The sequence below is a fragment of the Cantharellus anzutake genome, assembly GCF_015039405.1.
Source record: "Cantharellus anzutake strain C23 chromosome Unknown EI90scaffold_1, whole genome shotgun sequence".
Taxonomy (NCBI): Eukaryota; Fungi; Basidiomycota; class Agaricomycetes; order Cantharellales; family Hydnaceae; genus Cantharellus; species Cantharellus anzutake.
In genome coordinates, this window is record NW_024066951.1 from 286779 (window position 1) to 313999 (window position 27221).

Here is a 27221-nt window from a genome sequence, read left to right on the forward strand (position 1 = left end):
AGTATTGTATGTGGGGCCTTGAGTTGGGGGAAGGTGTTTTCATGGGCACCTCGATGGCGTATTACCATGTCACTTTCCCTTTTCTCAAGGGTGGAGTCATTGCCCCGGAGGAGGGTTTTCCTCTGGGTTGTTCATCTGGACATCCAATTGCTGCGTCGGATGCGATGACGTAGCCTGGGCTACATTGTCGGGCTGTGGGCTCGACGAAGTGGGGACTCCCTGGGTGGGAGTGGGTTGTTGTGTTCCTGAGCTACTTGGCTCAGGTGTGGAGTATGGTAGGTCTACTGTTCTTCCTGTGGGGAAGGGTGGTCATTGGGCTGGTTGTCCAGTGTGGAGACTTGCATCTCTTTCCCGGTATTTGGAAGCTTTTGCTTCCCATTCTGCAGTTCTTGCGGCACGTTCCTCAGGAGTCCTGAGTGGTTTGAACTGGGACTTTAGATAGGCGGCTTTGCCTAGACTTTCCCAGGAGATTTTTCCCTTATTCTCTGGGGAATTATACTCCTCTGTGAGTCTTGCAATACTCAGGAGTCCCAAGAAGTATTTCTCGGTTTCCTTCGCTTTTTTGCGAAGGGTTCTGTGTACCTTGCCACTTTTGAAGGTGGCTTCGGCCTGTTCGTACCAGTGTATGAATTCTTTCCCACTCACGCTTGTCCACCAAGCGTATGCGGCATCGTGGCCGCTTCTGACCCGCTATTCTCCTCATGGGGAAGTTGGGGTCGAATGTTATGTCGACTGGAGCTTCAACTTTGCTGAACTCGTTGAGTTCGGTGGTCTCGTATAGCATGTGGACACTTCCCTGCAGGGTAGCTTGCCCATAGGGTGCTGAGGTACTCAGCGGCCTGCCGCCTCTGGCAGTGGTCCCCGTTTTAGGGTCTGCCGTTGGTTGCCTACTGCTCTCCCTCTTCCCCTCGACATGGGTTTGCCCTTCTGAGGGTGGGCCCTTATGCAACCTGGACAGGGTCACCTGCCCACGGGGTGGCAGGATAGTCGGTGCCCCACCCCTTGATGCGCTAGTCCCCATGTGGGGTCGTGCCTCATGAGGCCCAGAACCGTATCCCCTCCCCCTGACCTGGGAGGCCCCTGTCATGATGGGTTTGGCAGCGAGGTCTGCCAGTGCGCGTGCCTCTCTGAGCTCGCGTTTCAGTAATTCGATCTCCCTTTTTTGGAGATCGACTTCTCTCTCTGTGTCTTTCAGAGAGTCAAAGATGCCCTCAGTGTCATATCCATGCATACCTGACCCCGACCCGACTTCCGGACTGTCAGGTCACGGTCCATGTATGTAGGGGTCACATGACCCAGGGAGGTCACTATCGTCCTACCCACTGTGAATCATACATATTTGATACTCACAGCTGGGTTCTAGGACACCCCACCTTACACTTTTTTGAGTACTTTTTGTTTGACATCACACTGATCCCTGGCATTGCTAGGAACCACAATTTTATGTGGAAAACAAGTGAGTGTTTATTTTTCATCAAATTCCGCTTGCCAGTCCAGCAAGCAAAAGACACTTGCAACTAGCAAGGGGACAAAACCCCCAGTCAATAAGACTGGGAAACAGGTGAAAGTAATGCCAGCACAACCCCTTATGTGCCAGGCAGAGCTGTCACCTGTAGCAGGAGAACCTCGCTTTCACGAGGGTGCGCAAATTCAGTCATCAGAAGACCCTTGCTTTCGCAAGGAGATGACTTCTCCTGCACTTCACCCAACTCAGTTGGGTACAAAGGCTTTGTGTGATGCCTCCCAGTTGTGCAGGGAGCCAAATCCAAGCCAAACTTATGTGGCAAAACCTGCCACATCATCATTTATGCCCAGGCTCCTCCACCCGGGCCTCAAAGCATTACTCCTCCCATTCTATGTGATGGGAAGGCATCAGAAGCAACCAAACGATTGCTCCTGCTCACACAGGGAGCTGTTTGGAGCTCCAGAAAATGTGGAAAAATCGTCCACATCTTCAGATTCATCTCACGTCACCCGCGCGACATCCAGCTTGCAATATTGCAGCAAGCCGGTTCACTCCCAAGTCTATTTGACTGGGAGTTACACAAAACCATCAAACGATCACTCCCACTGGCACAGGGAGCCGTTTTTGATTCCAAAAAATGTGGGAAAATCTTCCACATCTCCAGCATCGTCTCGCATTAACCGCGAGACGTCCAGATTGCAATATAGCAGCAATCTGGTTCACTCCCCAGTCTATACGACTGGGAGTTGTCATGAACAACCAAATGACCATTCCTGCCTGCGCAGGGAGCCGTTTGGAGTTCCAAAAAATGTGGAAAAATCGTCCACATCTACGGAATCGTCTCGCGTCAGCCGCGAAACGTCCAGCTTGCGATATAGCAGCAAGCCGGCTCACTCCCCAGTCTATGCGACTGGTAGTTGTACAAATCGATCAAACAACAGCTCCTGCCAGCACAGGGAGCCGTTAGTGATCGCAAAAAATGTGGAAAAAACTTCCACAGTGTCTACATCGTCTCACATTAACTGTGAGACGTCCAGCTCGCAAAATCGCAGCATGCTGGTTCAATCCCCAGTCTATGTGACTGGGAATTGTGCAAAACATTCAAACAACAACTCCTGCTCGTGCAGGGAGCCGTTTTGATTGCAAAAAATGTGGAAAAAATCTCCACATCGTCGTTACCGTCTCGCAGCCATAGTGAGACGTCCAGCTCGGCGCCTAGGCGCGAGCCGGTTCAAACCCCAGTCTACAAGACTGGGAATCATCCAAAACACTCATGGAATGACCCCTGCTTGCACAGGGAGCCAGTCCTGAGCAAAAGAAATGTAGAAAAAATCTCCACATTGCAGTCATCGTCTCACAACTGCAGTGAGACTAGCGCTTTATCCAGGAATGAGCGCATCCACTCTAACATGGACAAAGAGTCCATGTCACCCAAATCGACACATAAACCCGCATCGATTTCACCTCTATCCAAGGCACTTCTGGACTTTGTCCAGCTCCCACCTGAATGGAGGGTGGGGAGTACAGAATGGATAATCGCCAGACTAGAAGTCTGGGAATCGATAAGGAAGACCAAGGCACACAGTCAGTGCCTTGGGAACCCCAGATCTGGGGGACAACCATCGTCGCATGGACTTAACATGCGTGATATTTCTTATCCTTCTTTGGATATGCGGGAGCAGAGGGGATTCTCCCAGAATATGGTGGAACAGCACCACATCGGGCCACAGGATGACCACCTGCACTCAGGGCCAGGTTCATCAGGTGGTGGGAGGTGGTCTAGCCAATTACCCTCTGGGAAGTCACCAAGGGGACCTTCCCAAAATATGGTGGAACGGCACCACATCAGGCCACAAGATAACCACCCAGAATTGGGGCCAGGTTCATCAGGTGGTGGGAGGTGGTCTAGCCAATTACCCTTTGGGAAGTCACCCATTGCCGAAGCAATGCCAACACTGGTTTTTCCTCTGGAAAAACCTCATGGTCTATCCATGAGATACAGAGATCACACTCTCTGTAACCTACTCTTGGGGAAAAATCCCCGAAAATTTTCAACTTTTTCCCTTTCATCATCTGAAAGGGATACCACTATACTGTCTACTCACTATGGGGAAACCCATAGTGATCCACCTGTCCAGCCAACAGATAAACCACCCCCAAGGGAGGTTAAATTCATCATCTGACTTCCAGATGATGTGACCTTACCCAATACTGGGTAAAACCGCTTCCTAGATCAGGAAGCAGGTGGAGCGATGCCAGGTCTCACAAGGCCAATCGTTCCTCTGGCCATACCCTTATATGGCTAGACCACATTTTTAAACCTAGACATCTGTCTAGGGGGGAGAACCCTTTACCTGAGGGCAAAGGATTTTTACTCATTATTTTATTTTATCACCTAGACACCAGTCTAGGGGGGAGAACCCCGCAAAATTTGCGGAGGTAACTAACATTCATTTATTCTAGCCTCCATTCTATTATTTAAACTTTCTTAACAATACACATAACATTTCACTCACTTACCAATACACTCCTTTTTTCACTTTCTACTTTCTCCATTTCGTAAATTACCACATAAAATTGTCATGGAAAAGATTGTTTTTTCTTTTTCTTTTTTTTTTTCTCTCTTTTTCATGTACCCTTTCCCTCTTTCTCTTTGTGTGCGCTGACAAGCAATGCAAGGGGGGAGAGTGTCAGGTCACGGTCCATGTATGTAGGGGTCATGTGACCCAGGGAGGTCACTATCGTCCTACCCACTGTGAATCATACATATTTGATACTCACAGCTGGGTTCTAGGACACCCACCTTACAGTGAACAACCACAATAGTGGTTCACCACCAAGCTTGTGCTGGTGAATATATTGTCGAACCAGATGTGTAGGTGTCTGCCTACTTCTCCTCATAGTTCCCAGGTCAATGCATGCTGGAAAGTACAGGGAGCATTGCAGTCTCTTTGCTGCATTGTGTTCGAGTTGTACGTCCCATGGGGCATAGAGAATGTTGTCCTATGGACGTCATCTGGATCCACATGTATTTGTTCATACGCATCTGACATATCGATCTTGGATCAGTATGTTGCTCTGGCGACTGATTCTTGGATCAGTCACATGTCTGGCATTGGTGTGACATCGAGGATCATGTTTGAGTTACGATTCCTCACGTCTATTACTGTGCACAAAGATCCATCTGCTTTGTGGATACACAGTAGTGGGCATGCTTGCTCGCTGTTCGCAGGATACCACCATCCTGCTTTTACATAGCGATCGATTTTGGTCACTAGTGCTTCCTGCAGTGCTGCAGGACATCTCAGGGTGTTTTCCTGAAATTTTTTGTTCGGATCCTTTAACGGGATTCAATGGTTCACCTCCCTCAAGGGAGGCATTTCTAATGGTGCTGGTGCCATTACAGTTTTGAATTTCTCTCTCCACCACTCCCTGAGTATTTCGAACTCGGGGTTGTTCATGGAGAGACCTTCCAGATGTGGTACGGAAGTTCTAGTCCTTCCGGACTAGGATTGGGCCAACCTTCAGGGTACTTTCTTTCGATTACCCTGAGGTGTGTTTCAATCCTGCCTCCCTGTCAGGGGGGCTTCTTTTTTGGTTGTTCTTGAGCTCTTGCTCGAGTTTTCCATCTGTGTGATCTCGTCACACAGTCTTCGCTGACTCCAAGGGTATCTATGTTGCCCTTGTTCACCATTCTCACTTTGTGGGACCAAAAGTCTAAGCTTACCTGGTTTTTGTTTAACCAGGGGGTGCTGAATATGGCGTCGTATCTATCGATGTTAATTACATTGAAGTAGTGTTTTTCTATGTGGCCATTGATTTCAACGTCCACATTTGTTCCAAACAGGATCTGTGATCTTGTTCCTTTCATCCCCATTTGAAGGATGACTGGGTTCTCCAATTGGAGAATTGGGATATGGACCACATGGATGAAGTCTGGCGATATAGCGTCCATTTTGGCTCCACTGTCAAATAGCATGTAGACTTTTATGCCTGCTATTTTTATATGAACCATCAGCATTCTCTTTGTTGAGAGCAGTCTGTTTGCGGGGTATTTTCCCATGTCTTTTGAGATGCAGAATTTTGCATCAAACAAGGGGGTCTGGGTTTCGATGGACTTTTGGTCCTTCCCTTTCTCCTTGGGTACTTTGGTGTATTTCCCCAAGGTGTCTTTTCTTGGTGCTTCCACCAAGGCTTTGGCAACTTTCTCATCTGCCGTGTTTTCTAACTGGTGCACTACAGTCAGTTTGATTTTATAATTTATGTCGTTGTAATCGACGACTGACATTGGGCCCATCCTTATGGTCCCGACATTGACTTCCTCACCCTCTGAGTTGGGTGAGTATTATGGGTCCTCTACTTCAAAGCTTGATGCTCCGGATTTACCAGAGTTGTTCTCTGGTTTTTCGTCTGATGAGTCTTCCAACTCTTCTTCTGATGCATTTGCAATCTCCATGGCGGCTATGCACCTTGGTTTTTCGTTGCTCATTGCATTGTGTCTTGGGCAATCTTTCGTTTGCCCTATTTTGCCACATTTGCTGCAAATTGGAACTGACTTTTGGTCAGTTTTCCTCAAGTTTTTCAAGGATGTATCCTCTTTCCATCTGGATTTTGGCTCTTCAGCCTTCTTTCCTGATGGGAGGGCTCTACCGTGGCTCATGGTTGCCATGGTAGTTGTTCGGGTATAATATCCTGATTTGTAGGCTGAAGACATCTTCAGCCCGTCGATTATCTCGTCTACACGAGATATTGCTTTTAACATCTCCTCATTTGAGGAGAAGTCTGCTCTGATTCTGTCATGAGCGATCATTTCCCTCTTCCATTTGAGGGGAATGTAGTTTAAGAACCTGGCGTTGAAGGACACCTGGTCTGGTGGCATCACCATCTGGGACGCTGCTTTAGACAGTTCCAAGTAGAACTGTTTTAGGCCTTTTTCCACTTTGTATTTAACGTTGTGGTACTTCTTTGTCGCATTCAACATGGCAGAGGCTTTAATGAATGTTCTCATCAATATGTTGAGAACTTCAAGGAACATGCCCTCATCTCCTCTGAGGAGAGTCCTGCCTCGGAGTCTTATTCCGAGGTCGAACATGGGTGTTACAGGAATGGGTTCCGGGGAACCCAACCTGAGCCGTTCGGCTCACTAATGGAGGTGGCTGCGTAGCCATCGGAGGGAGAGCGGAATGGGATGAGTGTCTGGCAGTGTAACCTGTGGGTTGGCCAACGGTAACTTGGCGCTCCTGGGAGCGTACCGGTAGCGAGTATGACATGGGCTCCTTGAGGGAGCCACCTGGCTGTCTGCTAACGGGGACTTGGCACTCCTGGGAGCGTGCCGGTAGCGGGTGTGCTGGGAGCAGTTGGCTAGCGGTGACTTGGCACTCCTGGGAGCGTGCCAGTAGCGGGTGTGCTGGGAGCAGTTGGCTAGCGGTGACTTGGCGCTCAATGGAGCGTACCGGTAGCATGGGATACTGGGACTCCCAAAGGGAGTCACCCAGTTGGTGGCTATCGGTGACTTGGCGCTCATGGGAGCGTACCGGTAGCGGGGGTTGTTGGGGAAAGCGGGCTGGTGGACCAGTGCACGGTAGTGAGTGACCGTGGGAAGTGGGACCTGTGGGTGCGGGGCCAGACATTCTGGAGCTGCCTGGACTATATCCCTCTCCTAAGGAGGTGGGATAGGCTACAGTTCCTGATAGGGAACTTCTGGTTGAATGGGAGTGACCACTCAACCACCCGGTGGACTGGTGGGAGCGGGCAGCAGGAGGTTGGGCGTGGGAATGCCCTCCTCGCTGCGGTTTTGTCATGGAGAGGAGGAATAGGGAGGTGGACATGGTTCCAGGGTTACAGGTTGAGTTTACAGTGGTGGCACAATGGTGAGGATGTTACAATCACGGTACAAGGTTTTTGGGTTATGTATTTTATAATCAGAAAATCTCTTGGCAATTGCCATACATATCATATGACTTGTATCTATCTAATACAACTGTTATAATGGCCAAAGGAAGTCCTTTGGAAATCAACAAATCCCCCAGCCAGCACCAAAACCCAGTGGGAAAGCTTGGCATGGGGTTTGGCAGAGAATGAAGTGAGAAGAAGTAAGAAATATCTTACCTGTGTGCCTGGTCTATAGGAGTCTAGGCCCATTTCCCTAGCAAAGGGCCTCAAGGTCTGGTTGCCTGTCACGGACCATAAGATTCTCCATTTCCATAACATCGCCCCCCAGACTCTTATGGGCCAGTGTGACAGCAATGTCTTTCCTCTGATTATCCAAGAGCCCAGGTTCCCAGTGTTGCTGGCCTTGGTTTAGGAATGGAGCTTGGAGACCATCCTTACAGATGTGGTCCTAGACTTCATCTGGCTCTGGTCCAGCAACGAGCTTGGGCAGCATGATCTTGCGTGCAATCATGTTAGGAATAGACCAGGGATCCTAGGTGTCCTGAAATTGGATCATCCGTCTGTAGTCCAGTTAGACAACTCGGACCAGGTAGTGTGGCATGTCCTGTTTCCCACATGGAAATCCCCCTCCTTCACATAGGGTTGTGCTTGGCTTAATATGGACATTGGCATTCTAAACACAACAGCTTGGAGGTGGCCTGTGCGCGATAGAAGATCCGGGATGGTCACCCAACCCACATAGGAGGAGTTGGAGGGATAGAGCTGGGATTGAATGTAGGTTGTATGCCGGCTTTGTCTCGTTTCATCTGTACTAAATTGGTTGGAAGCCTCACAAGACAGCCTGGGCGATCATTGGTTCTTGCAGTCGCTCTCTATCCTTCCGAGATGAATAATCAAAGACGGAATGTAGCTGTTGATTTGGCACCCCAATCTCCCCTAGTTTTTTTTTTGCGCTCTTCGGCAGCCGTTTCCCCACTGGTAGTCCACCTTGAGTCATCGGGGTGGTGCGGTACCTGGTGTCCGACTCGGGAGTTGGGTCTATCTACATGGGAGGGAGCCGGTCTCATCCATTGGCAAAGGGAATTCACCCTAGAGATCATTGCGGCATAGTGATGGACACCACCGAGGGTATAATAAGGTGGGTGATCCTGTTGGGGTCGGTGTTGCTGGGTAGTGGAACTTCCGGGGCCGTCGGGTGTTGAAGTAGCTTTGGGACCACGCGGTTTTGAAACCATGGGCAACAAGGCCGACCCTGGGGTAGCAGCCAAAAGTGTCCATAGTTCTATGGCGGTGCTGACTGAGCCCAGCTGCTTGGGTCCGTTGTCCATGGTACTCAGCCACGGCCTGAACCTGGGCGGCTGTGGTGAGGTTGTTTGGCATCCTAACAGTCGAAACTGTTACGTCCGCTGGGGAGGGAACCATCTCTGGCTTGAGTCAACAGTGGCACCCGAGACGGCATCCAGGACGATCCGGGTTAAGGCGTCATCCCTTGTACCTGAGCGAGACAATCATGCCCTCATCGTCCGACTTGAGTAACCCTGGGCCAAAGGGAGTTTTCCCGCCTAGACCTGTCCGTGTCTTCTAGGGGACGAAGTCGGATTGGCAGATCGTGTCATATCCGTGCATACCCGACCCCGACCCGACTTCCGGACCTCCACCCTCTTCACCTCCGGAGTCATAACCCACCGCTGCCTTTCCGATACTCACCTTCGGTCTCGGCAACACACCCCTCCTCTTACCTCTCCGACCCCTTCTCCGTCCGTTCCGATACTCATCTCGGACCGAACATCTCCCTACTCACCACCCTTCCTACAACCCCGCTCCCCCTCACCACACCTCCACCCTCCCGTCATCCCCTACGCTATCTCCGTCCGTTCCGATATCCACCTTCGGACCTGACTACTCTTCCTTACCTTCCCCTCTCTCATTCCTCCGCCACCCTTCCACCAAGTTACGACCATCCACCGCTGTTCCGTACTTCACACTCGGACACCGTTCGTACCTTACTCCGAGCCTCCGTCATAGTCCATACCTCGGACTTTGACTCCACCTCGGTCTTAGTCCATTGCATTGGTGACCTCATACTACGTGAACACCATTGCCAATATTCCTCGGACTTCCAACCCCGCCTCCGTAACCTCCGTAAGCTCCGCAACCCCCGAGCTTCGCGGACCGCCTCCGGCACTCTCGCCGTTTGTAATGTATTTCTCGCAATTCCCCCTCATCCCTATTTGGACTACTGCTTCTTTCTATTCTAGCCAGTTAGTCATCACCCCCACTTCCCCTCATCCTCCTGCCCCTCTGGGCCTCGCCCACTCTACCTCCTTTCGGATGTATCACAGGTCTTGCCCTATGACCTTCGGTACCGCTCCGCTCCCTCTAACCCTTTGTTCCCGTTCGGACGTCTTCGTTCCGATTCGGTCACCCTTTGTTTCTCCTTGTGCTTTTGCCCCTTCCTTATATATCGGCGCTTGTACATACTCGTCTGTTTCAGTCCGAAATCGACCTGAAATGCCCCCAAGAGACTTCCTGCTCACCTACTGTGAAATTAAGGACCAAATGGACAAACAGCAATGGCACAGCGCTCCGCTTGAGTCGCTGAGGCCAAGGTCCCTCCACGCTAAGTCTCCGATTCCACTCCGGAGTCGTCCGTTTCCGCCCATCTCTAACAGATCGAGCCCATGACTTTGGACATGAGAAGTCCCCTCCACTCTGCACCTATGCCAGTAGATCATCGTTGGCGGCGGAGCCGTTGGTGTGAGCGTAAGGATGCAGAAGGGACACCTCGCGCATACTTGTGCTCCATGCGAATATTACAAACGTTGCGTATGAGCGACGACCTGCAGGGGCGCTGTAGCGATCAGAGACACCGTTCTTGGCACGGTTCGCAGCCGGTACGACCAAACACCGCGAGTTCGCAGATGGCAGTAACGAGAGCAGACAATCCTCTCCAGGAGACGTGGGGTCTCGTGAGACCAGTGCATTGAGGGTGTGCCGTAGCCGAGGCTCCAAACTGTAGGCCTCTCTTGTTGGCGCATTATGTTGTGAGGGTCATACTTTTAGCTCGCGAGTGAGCCTTCCGTTGTAGGCACCACGATCGAGGTCGAAGTTCGATCCGATAGGAGATCCTTGGGCACAATGCGTGCGTTGACTAGCCCACTTCATTGAGTCTACGTGGTGGAACGACCAGCGCGGGCATGGCGTATGGGGAAACATGCTGTGGCTGGTGGACTCCCTAGATGGGATGTGCGTTGAGTGGTCGGGTTAGAGATGTCTAGTGAAGTCGGGCCCGGGAACTACCCAGCCAGAGTGACTTGGCAACGACCGGGTTAGGTGCAAAGATTCGTGCATGGTGCAGTTTGGGGTAGGATTAACCTCCCCTGGGATCCCTGAGGGGGTGACGATCGATGGCTTGGAACTGGTCGTAATAGAGACGTGAAAACGTAAGGGATTAACCTCCCTGAGATCCCTGAGAGGGTGACGATCGACAGCTTGGAACTCGATGAGTCTGGTCGTAATAGAGACATGAAAACGTATGGTACAATAAGGAATGGAAACTGTAACTGGTGATACCGGATCCGGATAGCCGGTAGTATTCAGTTGGCAGATCGAGGGTAGCCAACCGAACTGAAGTCAGTTGCAGGTACGGATAGTTCCCCTCCATGACCAGAGGCATGGAGGTCGCTGTTGAGAATTGTTATCGGCGGCTTCCGATATACCATGACCACGCTGTGGGCTTTAACTCCCATCCCAGCCACTGATGCTACCCAGCGAATTTCGATCAGCCATGGCTGCCTTCAGAGGCTAGGAATGGGTGCTGAGGGGGGGGCACGGAGAGAGACAATGTCCGGGAGTTTTCGAAACAAACAATGGTAAATAGGTTCGCTGAAGCGCGTGTATCCCTTCCTGCATCAGCCCAATATGGAGCCGAGTTGGAGACCAGGGGTCTCAGAAATAGCTTGGAGGGAAGGAGGGAGAGGCTGGTCTGATTAGACCCAAGTTGAATCTTTCGTCCTCTGTATTTAACAAGTATGACGATAGGACCTTGCTGACGACTTGTTTAATGCAAGTCCCTTTTGGGGCGGTCCTCTGGCGGAGGGACTGGTTTTCTGAGAACCCGGTCATTGAATCTCGAGGGCTCAACTCCTCTTCACCTACACTGGACCGACGTGACTGAATGGAGGGTGAGTGTGCAAGGACGCGGAAGGACTGCGTGGGTTCGGAAGTTAGTCGAGATAGACCAACCACGCGGTATGATACTGGGAAGACAGAATGGACCGGGCTGGGAAGCGGATTCCCTCGTTTGATCAGATGATTTGACCATCTCAGAGGGTGTGGTAGGACGATCGGATTTGACTGATCTGACGATGCGGCTGTGGACCTAGGAGTAGTCGAGGACACAGAGACGCATAGGCAATTGGCCTGGAAGAGGTGCCACTGCGAGCTTTCGGGCCGAGCCATGGCGACGGTTTTTCTGTCGGAGCTCGGGTTCTTGCGGTAACACGGTGTAACGTTTAGTCTTCCAGCAGGGAAGGAGGCAACTTGTATCATAATGCTGCTGTTGCCATGCTTATAAATGCCATGTGGATGATCATGGCCTTGAATTCGCACAACACCGCGTGGCATGTAATTTGCCAGGCTTGGTACGACCTGAGACCACCAACGGGGTATAAGGGCTCTTCCTAGGTCCACTCTTGGTCGGGTCCGACGTGTAGCTGACCACACAACCTGAATGAAAACCACGTTTGATGACTGCCACAATGTGGGGTGTACCACATCCGGTGGGTACCGCGTCTCACGAGGATGGTGCCATGGCGGCGCTTGCATCGTGCCTGTCATTTCCAAGCACCGCGATACGGTGTATATCCGTTTGAGAGATTTGGGACACGACATGGACAGTGATGCTCGTAGTGGCTCCGTGTGCGACAACTCGAGCTCTGGCTGTGTCCATACCCATGAAGGTACTTGCTCAAGGGAATACGTCGCAGGAATTGCCGAGAAATCTGACAGACCAAATGGGGATGACGGCTCAACTACATGATGGATCACGGTGCACGCCAAATCTAGAGGACGGTGGACAGGAACCACCGGTGGATCCGACTGGTCGTGCAAGGGCGGCTTGACCGTACGTTGCGCTGATCTGATGGGATGCGTTTCCGATGATGTACAAACCATGTGTGAGCCATACGAAAGAGCCGGCTCGAGAAGATGGTAACCTGCATCAGCTAGAGGACCTGAGTGGACATGCGTGAATTCTGGCTCAGACGCCTGGCGCGTCATCCTGGTGAAACGCGCTGAGATCGATAGATGGGCTACTGGCGAACAACATAGCCCATGCAGGTATGCTGGCTCAGGGAGTTGACAAGTGGGTACTGCACGGAGATCCAGCCAGTTGTATGAGGATGTCGACTCGTCTGCACAGTGCAATGTACTAGCGGGACGAGTCTTAATTAGTGTGTGTGCTGATACCAAGTGGTGCGACCACTGCCAGTGTGCTGCCTCGAGAAGGGAGTGCATAGAAACAGTCAATAGGCCTACAAGAGTAGATAAAGGGGTCGGCTTGACCGCTTGGCACGATAAACGGATGTGATTCATCACAATTGGTCGACTAGTCAGGGCTGAGTGACACAGATGGCACGAACACCCAGGTTCGAGAACGCAGGATGTAAGAACAGCCAGATGGTCCTTGTTTGATTCTCCTACCCCTGAGTAATCTGTCTCACGTGAGTATGCCGACTCGGTCGGGCAACGCAAGGGATCGGCCAGAAGGTTCATCTGGCGATACGCTAAGGTCAACGGATGGACCACCGCTGAACTGTACGACTCAAGTAGACGCGCTAGCTCCAGGGGACGGCGTGAAATGACAGTCGACAGGTTCGACTGACCCAGCGAAGACGTCAGCTCTATCGCACAATATGCTGCGGTGACAGTATGCATTGTGCGTAGTGGGTGCGCCATGGTTGAGCATTGCAGCTCGCGTGAACACTTTAGCTCAGGAGGATGACGCAAAGGGGTGTCCAGAGGAAACGACTGGGCGAGAGGTAACGTCGATTTGGAGGCATGACACTTCATACTGACGTAGTGTGTCATACTTGAATCATGGACCACTCCAGGTAATGACACCGGCTCAATCATTTGGCCCATCAAATTGATGGAAACCACAGCAATCGACGAACCGGCCATGGCTGAATGGTACCGTTCATCTAGCTCATATGAATGATGTGGAGGATCCGCCAGAGAATCCGACCTGACAAGCAAAGGTAGCAGTTCACGGATCCAACCGTCAAAGGGCGAGGTAGTTGGGAAATGGCCGCCTTTGGCGTCGGTAATGTGCCTTGACCACATCAGCGTCATAATCTGAGTTCCACCCAGCTGGGGGTTGGACATAATGACTTCACAGCGGAAAACTCTGTTGAGCGTCTGGACATCAATGACGACTGAATACGCAATCGCTTGACGCGTCGAACCGGTGTAACTTGTCACCCGTGGTGATCCAGCACTGGCTGGATGGTACGGATCATACCAGCCTCCCAGCCCACGAGGGTGACGGGAGTAAGCTGCTGGAAGGCCCAACAGAACGGACAAGAGCGTCGGGCTGACTAGTTGCATCAAGCTCGATGGGTCATCAGTCAAGGGGTCTGGCGACTCAGGAGTACAGCGCAAAATAGCAACCAAAGGGACCGACTGGGCCAGTGAGGGCGCCGGCTCAATCGCGTGACACAAGTGTAACTGGACTAGCGATAATGTCAAATTGACGGCACGACGCGCTAGGCTGGCGTATCGGGTCATACTCGATGGAGAGGTCACATCTGAGCGACGTGACTCGTCCGAACTTGTTGACTCTGGTGGCTGCCACAAAAGATCAATGGGGAACCACTTGGGCGGGTTCCACAAAGGTGTGACCAGGCGTTCCGGTCGTCCCGTTAACCTCAGTTCGACTATGTAACATGACGGATTGTGGGAGCAGTGCATCACTCTTGGAGAATGAGCCCTGACTGGACGAAACGGACCAATTGGACGTGCCAGCTCAGGTAAGTGCCACATAGGAGTAACCGTTCGACCTGACAGGGGGGACAAGCTGCTGGAATGTGCCGCACTTGGCAAGCTGACCACGACTGAGTGATCCGGCACGCGTAAGCAGGATGATTTGAGATGGCATCGTGAGGGAATGACTGGCGAATCCAGCAAGGCAATCGGGAGCATTGATCTAACTATATAACACACCATGTTAATAGCGTAGGTTGTGCTCAATGAACAGGTCGCAACTGAATGGGACAATGGATGGAGCGAGGTCGATGATTCAAACTTGCGAGGTGTCGAGCTGAAAGAGTATGTTGTGTTTGACAAATGATCCACAATTGAGCGGTGCTGTTCGAACGGACATGCTGACTCAACTGGACGCTGCAAAGGGACAGCCAGTTGATCTGACTGGTTAGCCAGGGGTTTTAACGTTGGCTTAGCCAGGTGGGATGATGAGCTGGTGGGTTGGACCGCACCCATCCAACAGGCCGTGACTGAACGAAGCAACTCGTCGGAACGTGTCCGCTTGGGTGGATGCCGTGAAGGGCCGGTTGGAGATCCCAGCTGGATTGGCAATGGTATCGGCTCACCCATATGACACATCAACCTGACCGCGTACGTTGCAGTTGAGGTGGAAACTGAGCTCGATGGCTCGTCCGAGCATGCCAACTTGCGTGGGTGCCACGAGGGTGTAGCTGGGTGATCCAACTGGACAGTTGGGCACTTAAACGCCGCATGATGCGTCAAGCTGGAGATGTGTACCGCGCTCAATGACCAGGCCATGACTAAGCAATGCAGCTCATCTGAGTGTATTGGCTCAGGCAGACACTGTGAGGGACCAGTAATGGAACCCAACTGGCCAGATTGTGATGTTAACTCGGCCACGGAAGGTGTCAAGCTGATTGGACATGCCAGCTCCGATGAACGTGGCCCCAGTGGGTGCTGCGCAAGATCAGACAGTCGGTCCGTCTGGATAGTCAGGGAGCTAGATTCCGCTATGTACCGTGTCGAACTGGCAAGGTTTGTTGCGCTTGATGTGCAGGACGCATCAATCGGGAGGTTTGACTGAACCGACAAGGACAACGGTTCAACCTGGCAATGTGAAGGGCCAATGGATTCCGTCACGCTTATTGGACGGTCCGCAACTGGACAATGCCTGAACGGGGACATTGGTCTAAGCGATGAGACAGCTGGTTGATCCAACTGATTAGCAAGTGATGCCAGTTCGACCTTGCGACAGATTGGGCTAGCGAAGCGCCTCGCGCTTGGTGCATATGCCACAACTTGACGAAGTTGTACTAACGGGCGTGCCCGCTCAAGCGAACCCTGCCATAAAGCTGCTAGCTGGTCTGACTGCACGATCGGAGGTAATGATGCAGCCATGCAATGCATTGAACCGTCAAGGTGTGTTACACTCGACAGACAGGACACATCTGGACGGAGCAATTCATGTATGTGTGATGGCTCGGGTGAATGTTGTGAAGGAACAGATGGTCGGTCCATCTGGATGGTTGGAAGCGCCGGATCCACTACGAGCTGTGTCGAACCGTCAAGGTGCGTGGCACTCAACAGACGGGATGCATAACGTGAGGGGCTGATAGTGCCCGTTGAGCTTGTTGAACAGTCTGCAGCCGGCCGAACCAACTGAGCAGCCAGTGACATCGATTCAGTCTTGCGACAGGTTGAGCCAGTGAGGTGCCCTGCGCATAATGAACCTGCCACGCTTGGGCGAAGTTGCACCAATGGATGCGCCAGCTCAAATGAGTGTTGCGCAGGAACGGTCATTTGACGAGACTGGGGTGTCGAGCTGTTGCAGCGTTCTGTGCTTGACGTACAAGCTGCAACTGTGCCATCTGGCACTGAGGACGGGTGTAGTGAGGGCAACTCCAATTTTTCTGCAGCGGGCGGGATCGCAACGACCTCAGGTGTGCGAGGTCGTACTGGTGCCAATGAGGGGTCGGTTGTGACAAAACGGGAGCTCGCTGCTCGGGACTGTGAGGGCGAGGACCTCCTTAGCATGTTCAAAGTGCAGAACAAAGTCAGCTAGTTTTCGCTGTAGATAGCTCCAAATTCGATGTAAGGTGCTTAGCTCGGTCCAGCCTGACGTGATCAATGTGGAGTAGACAATCCGTTCTGGATCTGCCTTGAACGTGGCACGGATGAGGTCGGAACCGGAGATGGTTTGGGTGAAGTGGTCCATCGCACGAAGGATTAGGGTCAGCTGTTTACAGCGCTCATCAATGAGACGGTAGGAGGTGGAGGAGCCTGTAGTCAGTTTACGGAATGGCTGAACCTCTATGTTGTCTGGGCCCAGCCGTTGCCATTCACGTAGCATGTCCATAGGCGCGCGCTCATAATAGAATCTCCATGGTGATGAAAACTCGTCTAGTGCACGCTTTAGTGGGATAGTGGAATACTGATAGTCTGAGTTGACAGTGCCTAAGTTAGATGAGTAATCCTCCTGTGTGTGAGCTCGAGGTCGCACGATTGAGTTTGATGATGGTGCTACCGGGGTTGGGGCACCAATGTTACAGGAATGGGTTCCGGGGAACCCAACCTGAGCCGTTCGGCTCACTAATGGAGGTGGCTGCGTAGCCATCGGAGGGAGAGCGGAATGGGATGAGTGTCTGGCAGTGTAACCTGTGGGTTGGCCAACGGTAACTTGGCGCTCCTGGGAGCATACCGGTAGCGAGTATGACATGGGCTCCTTGAGGGAGCCACCTGGCTGTCTGCTAACGGGGACTTGGCGCTCCTGGGAGCGTGCCGGTAGCGGGTGTGCTGGGAGCAGTTGGCTAGCAGTGACTTGGCGCTCAATGGAGCGTACCGGTAGCATGGGATACTGGGACTCCCAAAGGGAGTCACCCAGTTGGTGGCTATCGGTGACTTGGCGCTCATGGGAGCGTACCGGTAGCGGGGGTTGTTGGGGAAAGCGGGCTGGTGGACCAGTGCACGGTAGTGAGTGACCGTGGGAAGTGGGACCCGTGGGTGCGGGGCCAGACATTCTGGAGCTGCCTGGACTATATCCCTCTCCTAAGGAGGTGGGATAGGCTACAGTTCCTGATAGGGAACTTCTGGTTGAATGGGAGTGACCACTCAACCACCCGGTGGACTGGTGGGAGCGGGCAGCAGGAGGTTGGGCGTGGGAATGCCCTCCTCGCTGCGGTTTTGTCATGGAGAGGAGGAATAGGGAGGTGGACATGGTTCCAGGGTTACAGGTTGAGTTTACAGTGGTGGCACAATGGTGAGGATGTTACAATCGCGGTACAAGGTTTTTGGGTTATGTATTTTATAATCAGAAAATCTCTCGGCAATTGCCATACATATCATATGACTTGTATCTATCTAATACAACTGTTATAATGGCCAAAGGAAGTCCTTTGGAAATCAACAAATCCCCCAGCCAGCACCAAAACCCAGTGGGAAAGCTTGGCATGGGGTTTGGCAGAGAATGAAGTGAGAAGAAGTAAGAAATATCTTACCTGTGTGCCTGGTCTATAGGAGTCTAGGCCCATTTCCCTAGCAAAGGGCCTCAAGGTCTGGTTGCCTGTCACGGACCATAAGATTCTCCATTTCCATAACAATGGGTCCCCCTAATCCACAAATCAAGCAGTCCAGATGGACTTCGTCGAATTGGGGACCTTTGCATCCTCGTGAGGCAAGGAACCCCAGTAGTTCTGTGAACCACTGCCAGAACGATTCCATGTCGTTCTCTCCTGACCATTTCTTGTCAGGAAAAGCCAGCCCATTTTTTAGAGCTTCAGGCTTCACTCCCTCTGGGTAGGGAGTGAGTATTCTCACTTCAGCCCATTCTTATGGCCTTTTTGTACCATTTCTATAGGTACTCCTCTTGCTCCCCTGCCTTTGTGGGGTCACTATCCAATGGAGATCTCTCCTTTGGGGGGGTTTTTGCTGGGGGAATCTTCCTTGCAGTGTTTCTTTGGTTTCAGGTGAATTCGCCTGAAGTTGTATTTGGATTCTCTCATTGTTTTGAGAGAGTGTGGTTGAGTTGCCTCTCTGTTCGAGAGGTTTGTCAAAGGTGGACATTTGGCTGAACCTTTGGTACATGCCGATTCTCCTCCTAATTTCTGAATGATGCCATTGTCTTCTCCTGTCCTTGGGAGAAGGATCTCCTTAGCATCTCTGTCAAGTCGCTGATGATACTCCAGTGTGCTTTCACTGGTGGTTCTTTTCATGAATTTTTCACGAGTTCTGTTTTTGTCCTGGCCCATGGCCCAGGGGTAATTTTTTTTTTTGTGAGGAGTTTATCTCCTTCAGCAAGTCCATCTGCTTGCTGATTTTTTCAGTCAATGTATCGATTGCATTGGCCATTCTTTCTAGAGTTATCTCTAGATGAGCCGTGCTATTGTGGTTTGTTTCCTTGATCTTTTTTTGGATTGAGTTTATCGTGTTTATTATGCACGATTCCTGGTTTTCCAGGAGGAAGTTGGTTGGGTGAGCAGCGATTCTCCCCAGTTGACATTGCCACTTCTGGGGGTTCCAGAAGGGGTTCTTGGAGTGAACACTCCATGCTCGCTTTGTTTAGGCGAGGCTGTTGCAGAGGGTGCTTCCCTTTCATAGAGGGGTCTGTTTGCTGGTTTTTCCTTACTTTTCCGTAAGGCTTCCTCAGCGAACTCCCTCATTTCGGTTCACCTCCTCTTCATTATCTCAGAGACCTCCTCCAAGGTTGGCAACCTTGCCTTGTCTGGCATGGTGTGGGGTAGTGTAAACAGCGGAAGTTCTTTTGGAGCTTCCACGCTCTGGGAGATCCTGCTCTCAGGGCATTTTTTTGTGCCTTCCCAGGCTTCCAGCCTGAGAAGAAGTTGGTCTTTGCTTTCCATCCTCCATTTGGATGGAACCTGGAACAAGTCCAGTAGTTTTTTGGATAGCCGATGTGGAGGCTCTTCCCTTTGTTTCCCTTTGTCTGCCTTTGGGGCTTGACTTGGGGACATGGGGGAGGACTCCAGGGAATAGTTGGGCCCTGGAGTTTCCTGCAACTCTATCTGATCAGCTTTTTGGGCTGATCATTTGGCACTTACGCGTTTATCGCACAAGTTGATCACCTCCTGAGGAGGTGAGGGATCTTCCCCAGCGAGGGTTAGATCGGTATGTCATGGAGTTCTAGGGGTATTGGGCCCCGCACTTCTCCACGTAAGTTTCTAAAACCTTCAGGGGCCAGCCCTGAGGTGGTTGCTTTTACTGGATCATGTTGATCCTCATCGTTGTCTGATGACAGCTGTTGATTTGAATCTCCCATGATGGGAGATTGTGGTTTCTTAATGAACCACTCATTTCTTTTTAACGTCACTGCAGATGCGACCTTGCCCTTGCAGGCATGTTTAGGAGCCATTGGCGCTACTGAGTCAGATTGTTAAGATGTTAAGTTTTTGTGGGTTGTGTTGTAAAACACACCTCATACACTTAAAAAAGTGTGAGGTCTCAGGGTAGCTCAGCACACAGAGCCGTAAGTGATACAATGGTGTGTATTTTATGGTACTGTGTAAGCAGTTACCCAGAGGTTCCCGCTTACCCACATGACTATATGTATCTTAATTACATATGGCTCGGGGTTTGGGGCTATTGCCCTGACAGCTTCTGTGTTGATGAGTACAGCTGCATGAATGACTGTGGCAGCTAGAAATGTAGCTACATTTTATCAGCACATTTTAACAGGATATCTGCAGATTTGGCTCTTGAGAGGATAATATCCACAGTTTCCAATCCACAAATTCAAAGGTCCCACTACCTTCTATGTTTCCATATTTTTTCTTCAATTTTTCCAAGCCCTATCTAACCACCCATGCCTCTTATTTCCATATTGGGCATCTGACATTCATGTTTTCTGCCATTTTCCCCATATCTCCATCACTTCTCCACCAATCTACAATCCGCGGATTTATAACTGCCAGGTATGGATTTCGTTTCCGATCCGGTAGGAGCCCTAGTGTTGGCATGGCATCATGGCATCCCCACAAATGAATTAAAGAATGCCTTGCATCTCCTCAATAATTTACATACATGAAATTTGATCTGTTGGTCAAGTATATTTTTTGGGTGATCGTCCATTTCCAACATCAGGAAGTAGCAGATGAATGTGCAGGAAAGTCAGAACCAACGTCGTATTCTCGACGCCGTGGTATCTGGTGGCTGGCCCCAAACATCCTTCTCGGCATGGATTTTTAAGAGCAATTGCAGTGCAGCAGGCTTCATTGGCCCATAACGATCTAGAGCACTGGCTCCCACGCACGCAGCTTGTGCGGCTGCAACGCCAGTGCCGCTCCAACTTGCGCGCGCACCCGGGCCGCCGATCCCCAGCGTCTGAACGCGAACACCCGGGGCAAAACCTTTGATGAGACGCCCCTGGTTGGAGAACGATGCGAACTTGTTATCACGACCATCAATGGCACCGATGGTAATGACTTCATCAACAGACGGCGGACTGGACCACCTTACATCACGCGCCAGATTCCCTGCAGCGGCTACAACATGCAGCCCCTTAGCGACGGTCTTCATGAAGATCTCGTTCATTGCCGGAGTGAAGGGGAAGGTCAGGGGCATCAAAATGAGGGCAGGGTTCCCATTTATTTGGGCTGCCGCCGCAGCATATTCCAGGGCTGCGATCAAGCGGGCGGCCGGTACAATTTGGTCATCAGAGACAACCTTAACCCCAAGAGCACGGACTCGGTCGCACTGGCCCGCTACTACTAGCCCGGCGAGTGCTGTCCCAAGACCGATGACGTCCAGGAGTCCACCACCAGCAAAGGTCTGCACACAGAAACAGGTATTGGTAAACATATATGACAGAGAGTGCGTAGAGATACATACAGCAATCCCAAAACTCTTTGCAGCAAGGCAGCCGTCCCATCGGGTGTCAACTCCAGTACTCAGCACATAAACATCGATTGGCTTCCTTTCGCATCCTTGGGGCTCCACCAAAACATCGTCACGCTTTGTTGCATTCCTTTCGTTCACTTCGTGGGGGACATCGTCAATGAAATGTACGGTATCAGCTTCGACGGAGTGAACCTCGGGGCGACTCAGAATGCCAGTAAGTGATTCTCCAGTTGCGTTTACGGAGTAGCCATTCAGCACTACGAAAATCAACATTTTTTCGGTGGGACATTTAATATCAACTCACTTGTATACCGGTGAGTGATTGAAAAAATTGACCCAGGGCTCCGGGCGGATATCCGAGTAATACCCTCAATATGATTGTCCATATTTGCGCCGGACTTCAGCACACTGAGTAATGAGTCGGCCAGTAACCTGTTAGGTCTATGTGCGGGACATACACAATGTACGAGTCACGTATTACCGGACCATTCGGCATCCTGATAGGAACAGAGGCAGCGAGGGCTGTTGTTGTAGTGGAAGCGAATATGACGACCAGAATAGCCACGGTTGAGAACTTCATTGCTGGATTGTGAAGAGAGGAGAACTAGGGAGTGAAGATCGACAGCAAGCTGAGAGTATGTCCGGAGCCATATATGTAGCGCATAATATTATGTTGATGTATGCATCCTGATTGCAGACAGACCGATCGTGAGAATCGATTACGCGGGTTGATTTGGGCCATATGTAAGAGAGAAGGAAGCTAAATATGTCATGGTAAGGGCTCCTGATCGGGATTGGAATCCACGGATTTAGAGGTTTGATACAAAATCTATCCAGCGGTTAGAAATCCGCGGATACTAATGCGGACTAACCCTGTATTGTAGATACCATGGTGGAAAACTTACAGAGATATGGGGAAAACATAGATGCCCAATTTGGAAATAACAAGGTGGTTAAAAATGGAATCATAGAAGGGTATCAGGACAGTGGAAGGCATTCAATCCAGGGATTTTCGGATGAATCTGGGATACCATAAGGAAAAACCATTAGTTCATGTGCATCAGTTCATGCTAGTATGGGTCCCGGTAATCTAGTCGATAACAGGAGAGAGGGACAAACCCACTCACTGCACTCCTGTATATACATAGAGACTGTATGGACTACTTAATCAATACAGCGGAGCTCGGATCAAATTGGATTGGCTAGGTCAGGCTGATTGGAAATATCAGGACAATCAGATCTCTCCAGATCCAATCAGAGTGAGGGAGATTGTCAAACACACAGATTCCGGTGCAGACAGGGCTCAACTAGGGGGGTTCCAGGAGGTCAGGTAGTGGACTGAAGCTTCTCCAGGAAGCCTGAGTCTGCTGGCTAGTACAAGAGTCTTTGGAGGACATGGCCTCAGTGACTCGGAAGGCAGTGCTGTGCCTCCAGGGGAGTTTTGGATGGGGTTAGTACTAGGTACAATGGGGGCTAAACTACAAGTATATAAAACAGAAAAGAGGACTTTGTCATATCCATACCAACTCTGCCCAACCTCTGCCCTACTCTGCCACTGTTCTAGTTCACTTCTGGTTTGTCCTCTCCCTCACCTCTGCCATATCCTCTGGGATACTTCCAGTCCACCTCTGCCTCCAATCTCCTGTACCCTGTATCCTCATCATAGAAGGTTATTAATATTTCTATCTACCCAACATTACTATGGACCTCCTAGGACCTCCACCAACCCTGCAAAGGATTTCCCATTACCCAATAGCTGTTGCTAATTCCACCCACCCCACAGTGCTCAATAAGGCAATTCTCTCATGAGCTCACCAACCCAGTGGGTAAGTCCTTGGGTTTTCCCTTTCTTCTCTTATTTGTCCTGTATTATGTATATAGGTCATGTACCATAGTTGATGGCACTAGAGTGCAAAATCGACGACTAGATTCCCCCAGAGTTTGCACCCTCCCGTTCTGAAGTTAAAAACCCAACAATAGCTTAATCGAATGTTGGCACAGCACTCCCCTCTGAATCACTGAGGCCATGGTACCTCTGCTTGTCCTCTACCTCTGGCCTCCCTTCCGGGGAAAGGTCCAGACATGCTTGATCCCTCTTTTGCTGTGTTCTGACAGACTTTAGACAAAGTCTGAAAGATACCAAAAGTTCCAAAAGGTTCTGAAAGACAATGAAGGGTAACTTGAATGGGGAACCCAGGTGTCAGGTTGAGGAGGGTGGAGAAGAAGGCTGAGGAATAAATGGGAATGAGAAATGGGTAAGAGAAGTTAGCTGACTGAATTGAAAGAAGATATCAGTCATGGGAGGAATGGAAGATGACTAATAAAAAGGGTGAAGGGTAGAGTCATCATGGATGCAGATAGCTCCAAAGCTGGAGTTACTCATCCAAGGAATATTGGGTGACTCCAATAAATGACTTAGCTCTCGCTTAGCTATCTCCAGCTGCATGTCACCCCTTTCCCACATCTCGCTTACAATTACCTGAATGTATTAGTGTCAGGGCACACCGCTCCGCTCCCTCCTTTTTGTTCCTCTTTTCCTTTCCTTTCTTTCCTTCCTTCTTTATTTCTCTATATGGACAACCTCCTCTTTTGAAGCATGGACACATCCAATGCTGAGTACTCTGTGTGGGTACTATGCCACCAGACACACCATGCATCTCCACTTGTACTTCTCTTCTCTAACACTTGGGATTGCCTGCAGAGCAACCCATGATAGCCTGGCTCTGTCTGGGGCTGACATGGCACCCTCACGTAACCTGTTCCCACTTGTATATAAACCAAGCCGAAGCACAACCAAAGAAGTAGCCTTCTTCTCATTACTGTAAAGCCACCACCTGACAAAAGCTCACCACCTTGCAGCAAGGTAATGACTCTGTGAATAGGATCATCCAGGAGTTCGAGATCCATGGCCCCCCCCCTCATGGCTAGGTGACATAGGACTGATAGACCACATTGAGCAAGTGATCAACACATGGCTCCATGAGAGGATCTATTGCCTGCATCCCATGCCAAGGACTTGGACAGAATGGAAATAAGAGGCCACCCTCCTCAACAACCAGTGGTGGCACTTCCAGGCAACACAACCCCAGCTCCCCCTGTTCAAACCGCCCCTTCCCCCCACACAACCATGACCATCAACCCCCCAGCCCTTTGCACACCTGCCACCTGGACCCCTGCCACGATCCGCTGCTGCCCCTGTGACCCCCATGACCACAGCCCAGCACCGACCTCGACCGTTCAAGGGCAGACCAGCGATGAGGGCTATGCCAATGCCCCCAGGTGCTTTGTGTGAGACTGCCCCCTCCCAAAGGTTTGCTGAATATGCTGCATGCACCTGGAGAACCTTTGAGCACTCACAGAAGGGCTGAGAAGCCAGCTGATGGGGACACTCAAGAGGGATGAAGAGGGAGAGGAAGCAGACCCCCCAGTGGATTTTTGGGAAGGCAACCAGTGAGGGATGCATCCCAGCCACCTACTAGCAATAGTACCCAGTGTAAATATCGAGATACGTTGTTAGAATGGGCGGATTTGGACGACTCCGGAATGGAATCGGAGACTTAGCATGGAAGGACCTTGGCCTCAGCGACTCAGGCGGAGCACTGTGCCATTGCTGGTTGTCCTGGGGGTCCCTAATTTTGGATCTAGCAGAGGGAAAGTCTCTTGGGGGGAATTCAGGTCGATTTCGGACTGAGGTTACAAGTTACTATGTACATTGTATATAAGGGGGGGTCCGGAATCAAAAGGAGCGAGGGTAGGACAAAAGGAGACAAAGGGAGATGGAAAGAGGAACAACACCGAGGGTCAAGGGTTTGACTCAATGGTGTTTCTCAAAGGAGGAATGAAGGGCCAAGGCCCAAGGAGGAAGGGAGTGGGGAATGGCCAGCTGACTGAATAGAAAGGAAGCAGCAGCCCAAATAGGGATGAGGGAGAATAGTGGAACTGAATAGGACAATGCAATAGTTGCAAGGTCCGACATAAGTCCGGAAAGTCCGAACTTGGAAGTTAAACTCCGGAATATTGGCAAACATAATTAAATGGAATGAGCTAACCAATACAATGGGTATAAGCGGAGGTGGGGTCAAAGTCCGAGGTCGGAGCTAAGACCGGAGGTTCCGGAGACAGAGACGCGAACGGGATTCCGGAGCGGAGGTCCGGAGTCGGGAGCATAGGTTTTGCATACTTGTCTGGAAGGTGTCGTGGTTGGGGCTGGACCCAGAATGTTCCGGAGTCGGACCGAAGGTGGTGTCCAAGCTGGAGGTGGGATAACCTCTTGGGAGTCGGCAAGGAGAAGGTGATGGAAGGGAAGTAGGGCTCCAGAAGTCAGAGTTCAGAGTTCCGGGAGCCCGGAGCGGAGGTCGGAATTGTATGGATATGACATACGTGCGAGTCCACACCTTCCACCAGGTAATTGCTAAGAAACAGAGGAAAACTGCATCCTCAACCAGGAAAAGCATGGGAGCTGCTGGCCTACCACCTGAGGTGGCCATCTCCCCACCTGCCATCTATGTGCTTGCGAAACAGTCCCCCCACTCCCTCAACATGAAAGTGAAGGTGACTGCGTTACTGTCCCTCACTGCAGTCGCTGTCTGAGCACTGTTAGACTCCAGTGCAACAGGGAACTTTGTAAGCCTGCACATCATCCAGAAGCATGGGCTCAAGACAACCCCACTCCCCCAACCCATCCCAGTGCACAATGTAGATGGGACACCAAACGAGAATGGGGCCATCACTGAAGAGCTGGAAGCCCTGTTGACATTTGGCCAACACACAGAGCAGGCCTGCTTCACCATGGCAAACCTAGGAGCAGTCCCTCATCATTGTGCATTTGTGGCTGCTGCACCATAACCCAGAGGTCAACTGGGCATGGCAGAAGGTCGTCATGTCTCATTGCCCCTCCTCCTGCCAGTCATTGCAAGTGACCCCCAAGCAGACCCCCAAAGTGGAGCCTGGGGATGGGATATATGCCCCATAATCCCACCAGAGTGGGGACACAATCTGAGGGTGATGACCATGCCATCTGAAAGGAGGTAGGGAGGGCAAAGCCCAGAGGGGCAGGAGGATGAGGTGAAGTGGGGTTGATGACTAACTGGCTAAAATGGAAGGAAGCAGTAGTCCAAATATGGATGAGGGGAAAGTGTGAAAGATACATTACAAGCAGCGAAAGTGCCAAGTAAGGCCCATGAAGCTTGGAGGTTGTGGAGCTTACAGAGGTTACAGAGGTGGGGTTGAAAGTCTGAGGAATATTGGCAATGGTGTTTATGTATAATGAGGTCACCAATGCAATGGACTTAAGCTGAGGTGGAGTCAAAGTCCGAGGTCGGAAACATGATGGAATCTTGGAGCAAAGGTACAAGTTGTGTCCGAGTATGGGGTACAGGACTGTGGCAGAAGGTGGTAACTTTGGTGGAGGTTGGTGTCATATCCATCCACAGCCATCGCCTTCCACTACCTCCGATCCTTCTGGATTACCTCTGCTCCTTCTTCACTAACCTCGGAGCCCCCATGTTCCGCAATCACCTCCAACTCCCTCGATGATCACCACCCCCTCTTTCAATATATTACCTACACCTCCCTAAGTATGGAGCCCTGAAGGCTTCCAGACAGCCCTGAAGGCTTCCAGACAGCTCTGATGTCTGCTGGCGCACTCCTGCCCCTGCTTGCCCTGCAAGTCTACCTTCGGGCCTATCCCTCCTTTCCATTTCTGGGCCTCCCCTACCATACCTCCACCTCCTTGGAACCCTTTGTTTGAAGGAGATGGACCTCGGTCACCTACTTGTTGTTGGTAACCCTCAACTGGTCCATCCACCCTCCTTCTTACTTCTGGTCTCCGCACCTCTGGCACCTCCAGTCATGTACCTCTGGTACCTCCCTACTCCTACCTTACCTCTGGTCACGTTATTCCTTATTGTTTTATCATTTGATATTTTCTACAACACCAATATTCCGGACTACAACTTCCAGGCTCCGGACACTTCCAGACATCTTCCCCTGTAGTTCCCCTGCTCATTCATAG

The 27221-nt window shown here is 51.1% G+C and overlaps 3 protein-coding genes across 3 annotated transcripts; all 3 read right to left on the reverse strand.

The window, feature by feature from the left end:
- Nucleotides 1-8186: 8186 nt before the first annotated feature.
- Nucleotides 8187-8685, reverse strand: EI90DRAFT_3163656 (uncharacterized protein; the record flags this gene model as incomplete). Its single annotated transcript, XM_039066286.1, has 2 exons — nt 8187-8399; nt 8446-8685. 2 exons carry the CDS (start codon nt 8683-8685, stop codon nt 8187-8189), a joined length of 453 nt encoding a protein of 150 aa, XP_038923707.1.
- Nucleotides 8686-11305: 2620 nt separating this feature from the next.
- On the reverse strand, nt 11306-14516 carry EI90DRAFT_3010695 (uncharacterized protein; the record flags this gene model as incomplete). Its single annotated transcript, XM_039056391.1, has 2 exons — nt 11306-14295; nt 14411-14516. The coding sequence occupies 2 exons, from the start codon at nt 14514-14516 to the stop codon at nt 11306-11308; spliced, it is 3096 nt and encodes a 1031-aa protein (XP_038923708.1).
- A 5917-nt stretch (nt 14517-20433) lies between these two features.
- Nucleotides 20434-21632, reverse strand: EI90DRAFT_7184 (peptidase S8/S53 domain-containing protein). Its single transcript, XM_039067997.1, has 2 exons — nt 21200-21632; nt 20434-21139 (listed from the first exon to the last, which is right to left on the reverse strand). The coding sequence occupies exons 1-2, from the start codon at nt 21479-21481 to the stop codon at nt 20480-20482; spliced, it is 942 nt and encodes a 313-aa protein (XP_038923709.1). The 5' UTR covers nt 21482-21632; the 3' UTR covers nt 20434-20479.
- Nucleotides 21633-27221: the final 5589 nt, after the last annotated feature.

Bases quoted from the DNA above. Each gene is read 5' to 3' on its own strand.
- EI90DRAFT_7184 (XM_039067997.1), bottom strand. From the start codon at position 21,481: ATGTTGATTTTCGTAGTGCTGAATGGCTACTCCGTAAACGCAACTGGA. The intron at 21,140-21,199 runs GTATGTATCTCT...TTCTGTGTGCAG, and splicing joins CAAAGAGTTTTGGGATTGCT to ACCTTTGCTGGTGGTGGACT.